At 41.5% G+C, this 15,625-nt stretch overlaps 1 protein-coding gene across 2 annotated transcripts in view; it reads right to left on the bottom strand.

Annotated features, from left to right (window-relative positions):
- sh3pxd2b (SH3 and PX domains 2B) overlaps nt 1-10,764 on the bottom strand; it is a 148,199-nt gene extending 137,435 nt beyond the window's left edge. Inside the window, exon 1 of one of the 2 annotated variants that reach the window (XM_039776147.1) lies at nt 10,353-10,764. In XM_039776147.1, coding sequence (XP_039632081.1) covers nt 10,353-10,424 — 72 coding nt within the window. In that variant the 5' untranslated portion in view covers nt 10,425-10,764. The remainder of the gene's footprint in view (nt 1-10,352) is intronic. The other variant, XM_039776149.1, reaches the window with a different exon arrangement.
- Between the last annotated feature and the right edge of the window lie 4,861 nt (nt 10,765-15,625).

The following is a 15,625-nucleotide window of genomic DNA, read 5'->3' as shown; positions in this document are numbered from 1 at the left end:
TAATACTTCCTTCAGATGAAAGTTTTGATGACCTTCAACTACTAATACATTCAGTTACCCATGTGCAAAAGTTTCCTCTGATATCTTAAAAAGAGACAGCATCTAAAAGATGTGAGATCTTCACCTACGCAACCTTTGTTTCCTTTACTTATTCATATTTTATTTTTAGTTTAAAAGTATGCAGAAAAAAAATTTGAGTAGCTGTACATAGTATATTAGTGGGTGGCAGGCTGGTTAGTGCTGCTGCCGAGAATTCTCAGCTCCTCCACTGTCTGTGTGCAGTCTATTCATTCTCCGTATGTCTGTGTGGATTTTGCACCCACATCTCAAAAATATGTGTGTTAGGCTAACTTTGAGTGTAAACTGGATCTGCCAGGGTATGTGTCCAAGTGTGCTCTTTGATGGACTGGCACCTCATCCTGCACTGATCTTGTCTTATACATAGTTCTGTGGCAACAGTAACATGCCCCTCTGTTTCCTACAGAAAGAAAGACGCACCGCCGCCATGAATCTGCCTGCATCAATACCCGCACTATGCTACTTCCGCCCTTCCTCTGTCTACTCCTTATGATGTCAGCAATCCCACCATCCATCTCGGCTCCTACCCATCATACCTCTCTACTTCCGGCCCCTCCTTCATAAATGTTCCTCCTCCGTCATCTTTGAACTGTCAACTGTGTATCGCTTGCATATATTGACTTTGATGACTATTTTGTCATATTTTTCTACTGTTTACAGTATACGGGGCTGGAAACCCCAAACCTTTATGCATGTTGTTTATTTCTTTTACAGTGGCGTAACTGGCAGTTCGACCCCGATCGGCCGGCACGAGCACAAGCCTTTGAATTCTGGGGCAAGATGGGGCGCTGGCTACGGCCCGAAGGACCCCAAGCCTGGAAAGTGGTCGAACAAGTGGCATGTGAGGGGCTAGTCAATGCCATGCCCAGTTACCTCGCCCAGCAGGTCCAACAACACCCCTTTAAGGACATGAAGGGTCTCCTGGATGTCCTGGAGCATCAGCTCACGGTTCACCGAACCGGGGGGTCGGAAAGGCCAGCTCGTGGGGCCCGACAGGGACGTGCCATCACCCCCGAGTCCACTCGCCGCGCTGCTGAAGCCCCGACAAAGCCCAGAGAAAAGCCGGCCTCCCTGCGCTGTTTCAAGTGTGGAGAGGCCGGACATCTACCACCAGCCTGCCCACTCAATGTCAAGCCTATGGACTACAGTTGGGCCACCACTGAAAGGTACTGTGCTCTGCCACACCCTCTGGCGATCCCTAACACGGGAGTGGTGTTGATGAACGGATATTCAGTTGTGGCCCTATTTGATTCCGGCAGCAACATAACCATTGTGGCACACCATTATATTTTACAGCGACAGTGGCTAAAACAGCACTTACAAGTCACTTGTGTACATGTTAAGACCAGATTGTATCGTTCCGCGGAGTGTTACATCTCCTTGGAAAAGGGACTTATGTTGGTTTTCGGTTGCGGTGTTACCTGAGCCCCCTTTTCCAGTGATTTTGGGACACGACTGGTCACATAATACTAGCGATAAAATAACAACCTACTCCTGTGGCCTCGTTGGGTCTGGTTATGGATGGGCAGGGCACCCTCCCCGCGGCTCCCACGCCGTGCACTCAGGCAGACAGTGATGACGTAGACAGCCGGGGGGAAGAATCTCAGGTGACGGACCCTGACCCGGAAGTATCCGCCGGTGAGGGCACGAGCCAAGGAGCCATTATCTCCCCCCAGCCACAAGATCCTCTAGTCAGCATGGATCATCAATTTAGATCCACGCCTGCGTCATTTAAAAGGGAACAGTGGAATGATGATTCCCTAAAGTTTGCCCGGAATGCTATTGTTTTCCCCGGCAGCCGTCAGGCTGACAATTCCATACCTCGGGAGCCCTACTTTGTTTTAGAAAATGATCTGTTATATCGAGTTGCGACGCATGAGGGCGAGGTGCGGAAGTTGTTGCTAGTACCGCGTACCTTTTGGCGGGAGATTTGCGAACTAGCTCATGCCCACCTGGCCCGGAATTAATGAGGAGGTTCGACGTTTCTGTCAGTCCTACCCGGAATGCCAGACCCGTCAGATACCTAGGAGGGAGGTGCTCTTCTCGTTCCTATACCCCTGATTGATATTGCCTTTGACAGGATAGGGGTGGACCTTGTAGGACCCCTGGAGCCCTCAAATCATGGCCATAAATATATACTGCTCAAAAGAATTAAAGGAACACTTTATAATCAGAGTATAGCATTAAGTCAATGAAACTTATAGGATATTAATCTGGTCAGTTAAGTAGCAGAGGGGATTGTTAATCAGTTTCAGCTGCTGTGGTGTTAATGAAATTAACAACAGATGCACTAGAGGGGCAACAATGAGATGACCCCCAAAACAGGAATGGTTTAACAGGTGGAGGCCACTGACATTTTTCCCTCCTCATCTTTTCTGACTGTTTCTTCACTAGTTTTGCATTTGGCTACAGTCAGTGTCACTACTGGTAGCATGAGGCGATACCTGGACCCTACAGAGGTTGCACAGGTAGTCCAACTTCTCCAGGATGGCACATCAATACGTGTCATTGCCAGAAGGTTTGCTGTGTCTCCCTGCACAGTCTCAAGGGCATGGAGGAGATTCTAGGAGACAAGCAGTTATTCTAGGAGAGCTGGAGAGGGCCATAGAAGGTCCATAACCCATCAGCAGGACCAGTATCTGCTCCTTTGGGCAAGGAGGAACAGGATGAGCACTGCCAGAGCCCTACAAAATGACCTCCAGCAGGCCACTGGTGTGAATGTCTCTGACCAAACAACCAGAAAGACTTCATGAGGGTGACCCAAGGCCCCATGTCCTCTAATGGGCCCTGAGCTCACTGCCCAGCAGCATGCAGCTCGATTGGCATTCGCCATAGAATACCAGAATTAGCAGATGCACCACTGGTGCCCTGTGCTTTTTACAGATGAGAGCAGGTTCACCCTGAGCACGTGACAGAAGTGAAAGGGTCTGGAGAAGCCATGGAGAACATTATGCTGCCTGTAACATCATTCAGCATGAGCAGTTTGGTGGTGGGTTAATGATTGTCTGGGGAGGCATATCCATGGAGGGTCACACAGACCGCTACAGGCTTGACAAAGGCACCTTGGCTGCCATTAGGTATCAAGATGAAATCCTTGGACCCATTGTCAGACCCTGTGCTGGTACAGTGGCTCCTGGTGCACAACAATTCCTGGCCTCATGTGGTGAGAGTATGCAGGCAGTTCCTGGAGGATGAAGGAATTGATACCATTGACTGGCCACCACACTTTCCTGACCTAAATCCAATAGAACACCTCTGGGACATTATGTTTTGGTCCATCCAATGCCACCAGGTTGCACCTCAGACTGTCCAGGAGCTCAGTGATGCCCTGGGCCAGATCTGGGAGGAGATCCCCCACAACACCATCTGTCATCTCATTAGAAGCATGCACCAATGTTGTCAGGCATGTATACAAGAACACAGGGGCCATACAAAGTGCTGCATACAATTTTGAGTTGCTGCAATTAAATTTTGGCAAAATGGACTAGCCTGCCACATAATTTTTTCACTCTGATTTTTGGGGCGTCTTTGAATTCAGGGCTCTGTAGGTTGATCATTTTCATTTCCATCAAACGATGTGGCATCCTTTCGTTCCTAACACATTACCCAGTCTATATCAGTATAGATATCCAGGAGGATTTCTTTTTCCCATTGAGATCTGATGTGTTTTCAAAGTGTTCCTTTAATTTTTTTGAGCAGTTTATATTGGTCATGCTCAAATGCGCGACTCGATATCCAGAGGCGGTTCCGCTGCGCTCCCCTAACACAAAAAACATTGCACGGGAATTGGTCAACCTATTTTCTAGAGTGGGTATACCCAAAAAAGTCCTCACAGACCAGGGTACACCCTTTAACTCGGATACGTTCAGGGAGGTTGCCAGGTTACTCCATATTAAGCATCTGAAAGTGTCTGTCTATCACCCGCAAAACAGACGGGCTGGTAGAGCGTTTCAATCAGACTCTCAAGCAGATGCTAAGCAAGGTAGTCAGCACGGACGGTAGGAACTGGGATCAGCTCTTGCCTCTCGTGCTTTTTGCTTACCGGGAAGTACCTCAAGCCTCTACAGGTTTCTCCCCTTTTGAACTATTATATGGACGCCAACCTTGGGGACTTTTGGATATAATAAAAGAAGGATGGGAAGCCGAGGCTCTACCCTCCACGAATGTACTAGAGTATGTGGCGCAACTGCACAACAGACTAAACAAGATTAGACCTCTGCTAAAAGACCACGTGACTCGCGCGCAAGCACGGTGTTACAATCACAACTCGACCCTCAGGGAATTCCATCCTGGGGACCGAGTGATGGTGCTCGTTCCCACCTCTCACTCTAAACTATTGGCTCATTGGCAAGGACCATACGAGGTTAAGGAAAGAAAGGGACTCATTGATTATTTGGTAAAACAGCCGAATCGTCGGCCGAGCGAGAGGATATACCACGTGAATTTATTAAAACCTTGTAAAGACAGGGAGGAACCTCCTGACACCGGTAGAGCCCTCTCCCTTTTCGCTTGCACACCAGCCCTTAACCTCGGACCAGACCTTGATTGTATCTATACACATTGTATCTATGTATCTATACACATTGCAGAGTCTTACTACTTGTGTAATCCATTGATAATGCTTGTACATTTACTAATAGCAACTTTCATTTAATAGATGTAGTCTTTTTGAATCTGTGTGGTTGAGCTACTGAGGAGGGCACCATACAAGTCCCTCCATTCCTTCATTTTCTGAACTGCTTGATTACAGATTCAGCACCTATTCTAGGAGCATCTGACACGGCAACATCCAACCCAGAAAGTACTTGTTTTTGGGTTATTTGTTGGTAATTTTTATCAAACTGTGTTCTATCAAGTCTATCTATGCATCCATTTTCCGACACACATATTCAGATCAGGTTGATTAACATGGCACCACTGGCAGGAAGGGGAGAGCCACCCTGGCATGGCACAGTTTGTCTTGTGACTCACTAATGCTCATTCCTACATTCACTTATGCCAGACCAATTTACAGTATAGTCACCAAGCAATCTGCTGACAAAGTACAGACTCTATAAAGAGGGACTAAGCTTCAAATGTAGTTCTGGAGCGAAGTGACAGCAGCACTGCTCATAATTGCACCACCAGGTTGCCTGTGAACTACATAAGGTAACTGAATTAAATATTGAACATAAATTTAACAAATGAGAGGACACCTTCAAGCCTGTTTGTTTAGCTAAAAAGCTCAGCTGTCCCAGCATCTCATCCAGATACATCTTTAAGGTTGTCAAGGTTTTTGCTTCAACTCCATGTCTTAGCAGTTTTTTTTCCAGTTCCCACAACTTTGTATCATTGATTTCCACTAGTGTCCTTGAGTACATGATTCGCCCTTAAGCTGAAAGAATACTGCCTTATCCATTTTACCAATGCATTTAAGGATTTTGAAGACCTGGATTAAATCTCCACGCATTCTCCTCTGCTCGAAACTAGGTAGGTTTAATTCCCTGAGCTTGTCAGAGTACAGCATGTCCTGATGTCCTGGGGATGGACCTGGTTGCTTTCTGTTGCACAGCTTCAAGTGCTGCCATGTCTTTTTTGTAGCATGGAGACCAAAACTGCATACAATACTCCAGATGTGTCCTCTGTAGTATATTATGTAGCCTAAGCATAACGTCCCATGAGTTAATTCAACAGTTTTCACAATATAATCTAACATTTTATTTGCCCATTTATTGGCTCGTGCACATTGCTTAGATGATGAAAGTGTTGTGTCAGCATAGCCAGCACAGTGTAGTGTAACCATGCTGCATGGTGGTTTTGCACTTTAAATAAATTTGACTGATTTGACTGTGTTAACCTTTCAGAAGGATTTAGGGGTGTATGCTGATTTTTTTAGGATGGTCTCTCGCATTTTGTATTTATAATTGATATTCCCTTTGCCACACATAGCACTTTGCACTATTCTGCATTAAACTACATTTTCCAAGTGCTTATCCAGTTCTGAAGCTTGGGCTTGTCCACATCTTTTTTAATTTATTTTGCTGCCTCTTCAGCATTTGCCTTTCACTCAATTTTAGTGTCACTCTTGAATTTAAAAAGTTTACTATCTATGTCTGTACAATCAAAGAAAAAGTAATGGTCCAAGAAAGGACCCCAGAGGGACTACACTAATGACCTCAATCCACATGACCATTCTCCCGTTATCTATACTGTTTGTCTCCTGCCCGTTAACCAACTTGATCCAGTTTTATAGGTTACCTCTCATGCCTACAGCTTCTAGTTTTAGAATTAATCTTTGGTGTGGGACTGCATCAAAGTCTTTTTGAAAGTAAATTATATTGTACGCTTTGTTTTTGTCAACCCTTCCAGATGCATGTTCAGAAAATTCTGAAAGATTTTTTCACAGGATCTTCCTCTTATAAACCAATGCTATCTTTTATTCAGCATATTATATTCAAATAAGTACTTTTCCAGTGTTTGATTTATTATAGTTTTGCGTGGTACAGAAGTAAAACTCATTGGTCTATAATTGCCAGGAACTATTTTGTTTCCCTTCTTAAATATTGAAGTCACATTTGCAACTTTCTAGTCCTCCAGTACTTCTCCTTTCTGAAGTAACTGTTCAAATATGCCTTATAAAATATGTTTTTGATTTCTTTTAATACAACTGATAAAAATCCCATTTGATCCAAAGGTTTTATTAGTCTTCAATGTATTGAGGGTTTGAAGCATGTCTGTATATTCTGTTTTAGTCCGTTTTATATACACTGTTGAAAAAGATCTGAGACCGCCCACAAGCAGAGCCCAATATTCATTAGGCTGTTAACAATTTAGTTTTTGGAATGAAAATTCTGGTATGAGTACAAAGACCTGGGGGAAAGAAAGACACTAAGCTGAATGGGCAGGGAAATTCTGGGAAACCGTGTGTATAATACGGACAGAGAGAGAGAGAGAGGATTAGCTACTTAAAGATGTGCAAGTGCACGCACCCTATAAATTTTATCACAAAAAAAATCAATTTCTTAATTAAAAAGGCTCTAACATTCAAGCCGCAAGGAGAAACTGAAAAGTTTAGATTGCAGTAGCTTTCAGTACTAAAATGCTGACTTTGGTACCATTACCAGCTTTTGAACCTAAGTACCAGTAAGAAAATGGTTCCAAAGCAAAGAATAGAGAACTCCAAAAAACCAGACCCCCCAAATCTTACTCCAGCCTTCCAGGTGCACTGCGCCATTGCACCACTTACCGTCCAAAAGCCGTGAAGACCTGATCATGTTAAACCCATGGGGGAGAGCCCCCTGTGAATTCTTGATCAGGTTGTTTGTGAAGTCTACAAACAGATGTTTCCACATCTGCACTAATGAGTCCTGAGGGAAGATGGGTGGGTGGATTGACTGGAAAACTGATGTTTAATTCCAGAACTTAAAATCCAAAATGCTGGTATCATACCTTTTAAAAGTTGGGTTTTTCAATATACCAAAACCATAAAGGGCCTGAAAGGCTTATCCAAGCAAACTACAAAAACCCTGATGACACCAGGCATGAAGAAAATTGTGCATACTCCAAAATGAAATATTCTAGATAAGAAATTATATTGGGCATATTATAGAAAACTTTGAACATTTGACTATTACTATTAACCTGAATTTGCTATAAACATTTTAACAATATGTTAAATTATTGAGGCAAGTTTACGGATTGTTTAAATTCAATAAAATAATGCCATCTTCTGCTGGGGGAAGGGGGCAGTACCCTATTTGCCTTTAATACAGAGACGCCACTGGCTGTTATTATATATGAATTGATCCAGTCCTGCACAAAGAAGCAAGTGTAGGTACTTCCCTAGATTCTGTATTTCAAATCAAAAATCATCCAGTCCAGATAACAGAGAAAGTGAAAAGAATACTGGGGGTTTGCGCTAATGAAAATGCAGATGATTATATGCAGCCTTATCACAGACGGAGGGGCCACAGGTCAAGGCTACACTCTGCAAAAATAAAGCATGACCTCAGATGCTAGGAATTAATGCAGCATAATGGATAAATAAAGAGGACTTAATTCCTAATTTGGATGGCACAGATGTATCACTGCTGCCTCGCAACAAGGAGGCCAGGGTTCAAGTCCCTGGACCACCTTTTGTGAAGCTTGCATGTTGTTCATATGGGTTGCTTCTATGTGCTGTGGTTTCCACCCATGGTTCAAAGGCATGGAGGTTAGGTTGATTGGCAAAGCTAAACTGGCTGTGTGTGTTTTCAACCTGTGATGGACAGGCACCCTGCCTTGTACCTTGTGTTTGCCAGACTCTAACTTTCTGCCACCCTGCTCAGGATAAAGTAGGTTTAGAAAATGAATAAAAATTTCTATTTTGGCTATACTTTTTACCTATACTTAATCATTATTTGTCTCATGAAAGGCTGTCCAATGAAAGTTTATCTAACCATTAATTTTTTCCCCCATTAGAAGGTCATAGGGCACTTAAATAAAGTTGTCTATTGATTTACTTTGTTGTCCCAAGTTTGATATAAATTGGACATAAACCCTAGTTCACTCTGCCTTTTTATTGCAAATATTTAAATATCCACCTAAATAAAAGGCTAAGTATTTGTGTGTCCATCCAATTGCTATGTCTCTCTCATTCCAACAGGTGGTGCATCACAAACATTAACACTGCTTTTATGAATCCTATTTCAAAAGGTATACAACAGAGAGATACCCTATGTATTGCATTGTGCACTGCATATGTTAACATAGAGGTCTGTGGGATTACTTCGATTTTAACCAGCCTTCAATGGTTAGCACAGCGAGTTTTCTATTAAAGACTTGACACCATCCCAATCCTCCCCCAAATTTCCTTGCTAGTTGATTATGCAATATAATAGATTCTGATATTTCTATTGTAGATTTGAGAACCCCGATTAGCCTGCCAAATGATGAGAGGAGGGAATAGATTTTTTTTAAAGAAAGCTATATAAAATTAACAAGGGGCTACAAGTGTAAATAAAAATTGGAGACCGATAAATCTGCCTATCTGTTTTCAAACTGCTAATCCAATTCATGGCTGCAAAAAGAAAAGGTCTGCATTGTGACATAATAGACTACAATGCTGCCTCATATACCCAGAATCCCAGGTTCAAGACCCAGGCCCAGACCCAATCGCTGTCTGTGTGGTGAGGTTTTTGGGTGCTGTAGTTTTTCTATACATATCCCAAACACATGTGGTTCTATAACTAGCCCCGAAGTGAGCTGGTGCCACATGCAGGGCTTGTTCCTGCCTTGGCACCCCATGCTTCCAAGGTAAGCCCAGGCCCTCTCATGTACTGAATCAAACACGTTTGTGTATGTATGGTGTGAAAATAACCTATTAACATTTTACAGCTAACGTATACTTGTTTCATTGATTGATTCCTCCCGTAGTCCAAAGAAATGCAGGTCTAGATTGGAGCATCGTTGTTGGCAACATTTAAAGTGACCACTGAACAATGGAACAATTCCTTTTTATTACCTGCGGCTCTGAAAAATTCCGTAAAAGGCAGTAATGTGCTTTAGTGATCCAAACGAAGACAGACCACTAGGTTTGGAGGACCATCAGCACAATTCTTTAGTCCACAAGGCGTCCCCCTCCTCCAGCGTACAAAGTGGGATCAAGGTGGGGCCAGGAAAAAGAGACAATGAAAACGCAGCTGCAAAGCCCCTTAGTAAGAAGGAGACATGTAAAATACTCCGTGGGCACAGTACCCGAGCAATGCAACCCGTTTCAAGAAATCCTGTAACTTTTCAAAGAGAAATGTTCAAAGCAATGCATTTGCCTCAGTGTAATGAAACAGAGAATCAGCGTAAAAAGACGACCCCCAGTCTATTTGTAAGTTACGGTGAAAGCGCTGATCTGATAGCCAGAGTAAAACAGCACAAAAGTTACGAGACTGTTCGTGAGGGAGTATGCGCAGATAACAGATGTTGATTTGCTTTTATCAGCGTTTAGATAAATAGCGAAGTTAAACTGAAGCCCTCACCCTGTCTCTCTATGCTTTCCTTTTCAACCACCACTTCGCCGATTTGCCAGAGATCCTTTTTTTCCCAGATATAGGCTTACTAGCGCTACGACCTAATCTGTATTATTTTCCACAACTGTTACTCTTTATAATTATCCATTAAACATTCTGATCACCGCTTTCGATTTCTTCATTATATCGTAATAAAAAGCCCGAGAGGAAAGTCACCTATGAACACCAAACCCCAACCCGTTAAACTTCAAGGAGAAAATCAGAGAGAACAAATAAAAAGCGTTAATCACATACATAATGCTTGTTCGGGTTTCTCCTCTTCTGAACATCCTGCACGTTTACTTCCAATATACTCTGCCTTGGCATGGCTGTGGAACAAGTAAATCTCCACAAAATCTTCGCAAAAAGTCAGCTGAGGAACCCGCGCCGACTTAAAAAGCCGCTCCGAATAATCTTACGCAGCAGCGTACATGAGCCTCGAAAGGAACCCCTTCCTCCTACCAAACCAGCAGGCTGTCCTGTCCTGGACGGAGGTGGTGGTGGTGGTGGTGGTGTTGCTGCTGCTGCTGCTGCGCCGCCGCCGTCGCCACCGCTGCAGATTCAGTGATCTCACACAGCGATCCCAAGAACCGGTTCTTAAAGGGAAGACGCGACTGGAAAGTTACCACCAAAAATACCTTTACTGATCACTTCACTCATGGGATTTCACAGGTACAATAGTCTGACGGTAATGATCCACGAGGTTATAATAATTTACGTGACACGTAAAGTGCCAGCGTGAAAAATTAGCCACAATTATTGGATTTAGTTAATAGGGCAGAATCCATGTGGGAACTCCAGACCACATTTTCGTTTGAACCAACTCCCGATCCACGTTCAAGGAAAGTTCCTGTTCTTCTGCGAATGGGGATGGGCCCCATGGACTCGAGCAAGTGGACCGGGCGTAAGGAAAGAGTAGCAATGAAGTCCACCAGCCTCCTTCTGCCGGCTCAACGGCCGCCATGCTGATCAGTAATCCGCTTTTGAAAATCAGTTGTGATTTATCCATTCTGTTCTCTTCACAACTGAAATGTGTAGTGTAATTGAAAGTACATATTGCATTTGAACACGTCATTTACAAATTGTACAGAAAGTGGAAAGTACTGTCTGTCAATATTTTAAAGACATGGTAAGCCGAAAGATGGAAAAAGGACGGATGTTGTTTTGGAAAATCAATTGATTGACCTGAGTGGTTAAACTGGTGATTGTAAATTCTAAAATAAACAAGTAAAAGTTATACCACCCACCTCATTCACACACACGTTAAAGGATCTAAGACTCGGCACCATCTAAGTCATGTTAGTTGCAAAAGTGGATGTCTCCTTCCTGCTTTATTTATCCAGTTTTTGCACTTTGTTATTCAATGATTTTTATTATATAGTTACCAAGTGTTCAAAGCAAAAACTACTTTAAAAACAGTTTTGATTTATGAAATGGTTGATTGATGATTAGTTTTTTGAAATCCATCACCTTGCAGTGACTTTTTTGTCTCATTATGATATGATGAAATACATTAGGTGGTTTTCCATCAAAACAGATAGATAGATAGTTACATTTTTATAGCGCTATTCTAGACCATCAAAATGGTAGGGGAGCCACTTCAACCACCACCATTGTGCAGCATCTACCTGGATGAGCTATTCTTGCATTTGTATGCTAACCACACTTTAGCTGTTACGTGATGAAAGTAACAGAGATAGTTAGCCATTTAGAGACATGGGATGAATAGGGGGACAGGATGGAAAAGGCCGTGGCAGGCTGTTTTGCCAGGACATCGGAATACACCTTACTGTTTTTGAAGGATGCCCAGAGATATTTTATGACCACAGTGAGTCAGAACCTTGATTTTACTTCTCATAAGCACAGTGTCCCCTACACTGCACTGTGGTATTAGTATCCACACACAGACTAAATGGTAAGTTCCCCCTGCTGCCCTCACCAACACCTATGCCAGCAGCAACACCCACCTACCCAAGATGGTCTTCCATCCATATACTGGCCAGGACCAAATGTGCTAACTGTGTAGATAATTCAATCCATCCATCCATCTATCCATTCATTCTCTAAATTTTCTTATTTAATTGCAAGATGTCTAGGAATGTTAACTGGAAACAGTAACTAACCAACTCCATCAAATGGCAGGTATTTTCAATCAATCAATCAACATTTATTTATATAGCACATTTTCATACAAAAAATGTAGCTCAAAGTGCTTTACCAAATGAATAGAAAAATAGAAGACACAATAAAAAATAAACATAAGTCAACATTAATTAACATAAAATAAGTAAGGTCCGATGGCCAGGGTGGACAGAAAAAACAAAAAAAAAAAAAACTCCAAATGCTGGAGAAAAAAAATAAAAAAATAAAAATTGAGAAACAGATTTATCTTCACTTGGCAATGGGCCATTTTTGAGATATCCAGTCACCTTAACATGCTTATTTTTCAGAATGTGTCAAAAAGCAGGTGCATGCTGCTAGACACAGGGAGAAGGTGCAACCCCCACAAAAACAGTTGTGTATAGCAATGCAACAGAAGGGCCAGATGTCACTTTTAAGAGCACATCCCTTCTGCTATAGGACTATCGTGACAGTTTACCATCTGTGTGTATTTTTTATACATATGGACAGATGTTGCCCTTAAGGCCCCCCAGGAAAATCATCTCAAGGCACTGCCAGTGAACCAAAACAGTTGCCAAAGCTTGTATTTTTTCCAGTGGTCTTAAACTATTTTTATTTTCTCAAAACGACATGTCCAAATACTCACTTACTCCATGATGCCTAAAGATCCCCAAAGACAGACACTACATACTGTAGTTAGGGCCCCTGTAACCACTCAAATTTAGGAGCATGAGTCCTGCCTGGGCACGTTTTGATGGAATTAGAGATATGGTAAAAATGTATTGAACGTGGATGTAGGTTACTGGAGCGCATGCCTAGTGTGCCCGTTATGTAATCAGGCCATGAATTTATGGTTGTCTTGTTATGGTAGTAATGGTGTGTAGGGGTGAGATTGAAGGTTTGTTTTTACTCTTTCATTGAGTAAGTTACTCTACTTACACTGTTAAAAAATAATTAGCAATTTGTTTAATTTGGCCTTCAGTGATCCCAGGAAATGGTGACAAAGAGGCCTTTCAGTCAGCATCTCGGAAAAGCAGTGGAACATAGCCATACAAAGAATACACTGTAAGTCTGTCTGTTGCAAGCATTCAATAATTCAACTAAAAGTCTTCCGTCAATCACATTTATCTCATTTAAAATTGTCCAAAATGTACCAAGGCCGAGACCCAAACTGCAAGTGCTGCCATCTAGCTCCAGCTTTACTAGGCCATATGTTTGGGTAATACAGTACACTAAATTAACACTATTCTGGACAAAAGTCTTTACATACTTCTCAGACATCCTCTGTATTACAGTACACACCTAATGCTTTAATAATGATACAGTATTTAGTCTCCTCCTGGATAACATTAAAGTGCATAGGGATAAGTTGATTGGAAAGCCTGCACTACACTACTAGCATGTGGGCTTATCTGGTTTAATTGGAAAAATCCGAGCCAACCTTCTATAACAGAGTGGGAGAAAAATCAGAGTACCCAGAAAAAAATCTGCACAGATATAAGAAGAGTATGCTAACTCCATACAGATAGTAATTGGGCAGTGAATGTGAACACAGAACTCTTGACACTTACCACTGTCCACCATTATGCACAGTACTGGCTAAATTGAAATAGCTGACTTAACACATATCTGTATTATGATATTGTCTACAGTTTATTAAATCACTTTGAAAAACATTTCTTAAATTAAAGAATGGTTAGTTTTAAAGGCTTCATCATGCAGTTTTGCATTTCACTTCTCTCAAGAAGCCAAAAATATTTATCTTAAACTGTCACTGCAATTTTAAACGCAGCCTCATTTTAAAAGGAGCCATTTGAATTCTCATATAGCACTTAATAACAATTTAATTTGTACATTTGCACTTGTAACAGCAGTAAAGTGCAATGTAAAATGATCATCAAACACAAGAGTCTCAACTTCCTAAAGAACTTGTTACGAGGAAACAGTGACTTTATCATTTCCAATCCAAAACTAAACTCTAATTGTTTTTTTTTTGTATCAAAAATTTTACTACATTTTTTTCTGATTTAAAATGAATTCTACCATCTTCCAATTTTGGACTTTTATTATTACTATTTCCCTGTACTTCTCACTTGGTCCAAATAATTAAAGGAAAGTTAAAAAACACACAGCCTGATAGCTAACTGTTGCCCTCTTGTGGATAAGATGATAAGTGCAGCTATATCAACATATAAACATGATAGATAGATAGATAGATAGATAGATAGATAGATAGATAGATAGATAGATAGATAGATAGATAGATAGATACTTTATTAATCCCAGAGGGAAATTCACATAAATTCACATGGAAGGTGATTTTCAGAAATGGAAAAAATGGAGATGAAAAAATGAATGTGTGGTGATTTTTAGAAAATAGATGGGGAAACTCAGTGTATAAGCACCATTTAAAGGTAGAGCTCTATTGGAATGCCCAGTTTAAATGCATTGAACCCAGTATATGAATTTTTATTAACAACTCCCATGATTACTGTCTATATTATCAAACTGAGTTTCTAAAATACAATTTTTCTTTATAATGCACCAAACTTTCATTTCAGTGGGGTTAAAATTACATCCCAATTTACTTACCTCAACAATATTACTTAATAGAGTTAAAAACTCGGTAAGACTGTTTCAATATTAAATGTACTTATGTATACATGTATACGCAGAATAAATAAGCTATTAGTATTCTCAAACTGCTTAATCCATTTCCTACGTTGACAGCTATCGATTCTGGGCAGGATGGCAATCCACTGCAGAGCCCATTTATGCACTTAAAACAAGAGTGACCCTAAAATTGGTTCAGTAAATGGCAGAATGGATACAAATATAGGAATGCCTGTGATTAAACATCAGTGTCATTGCAAAGGCAGTACTGAGCACAAAAACGTTTGAGCTAAGAGAACAGCCCTGTTTGCAGTTGCCCTATATGCTTCATTGAGGATACATTGACAGTGAGCTTTATGTTCAAACGTGGCTTCTACATGTGTTGTTCAGCATTCATTTTTCTCTCTTGACCACGATGTGCAGAAGATAAGAAGTCTAAATTTGAAGCTTCCAAATGTGAACTTACAAAATGTTTGCAAAAAACAGCAATTTGAGGCATGTGGCTTGGTAAATTGAAATAGCTGACTGTGCTAATTTTTTTTTTTCCAAACCCACTGTAGTCATGGTAGGCACAACCTGCTACTAACTACTGGAGCTTTAAGTGGTTGGTTAGTTGGTCTGGTAACTTGGTTTAAAAAAAGTCTTCAAGAGGTGCGTCTTCCGCAATATACCTGGTTGAGAGTTACCAGCACCAGGACTTGTGGAGCAGTAGACATACTTTCACAGAAACTCCTCTTGAATGCTAAAATAGGCTATAAATGTGCCTAAGGTTAGAAATCACACGAAAAGGCCTA

Source organism: Polypterus senegalus, chromosome 13, assembly GCF_016835505.1.
Source record: "Polypterus senegalus isolate Bchr_013 chromosome 13, ASM1683550v1, whole genome shotgun sequence".
Classification (NCBI taxonomy): domain Eukaryota; kingdom Metazoa; phylum Chordata; class Cladistia; order Polypteriformes; family Polypteridae; genus Polypterus; species Polypterus senegalus.
The sequence above is the reverse complement of the archived record's forward strand: the minus strand, read 5'-3'. Positions and strand labels throughout refer to the sequence as shown.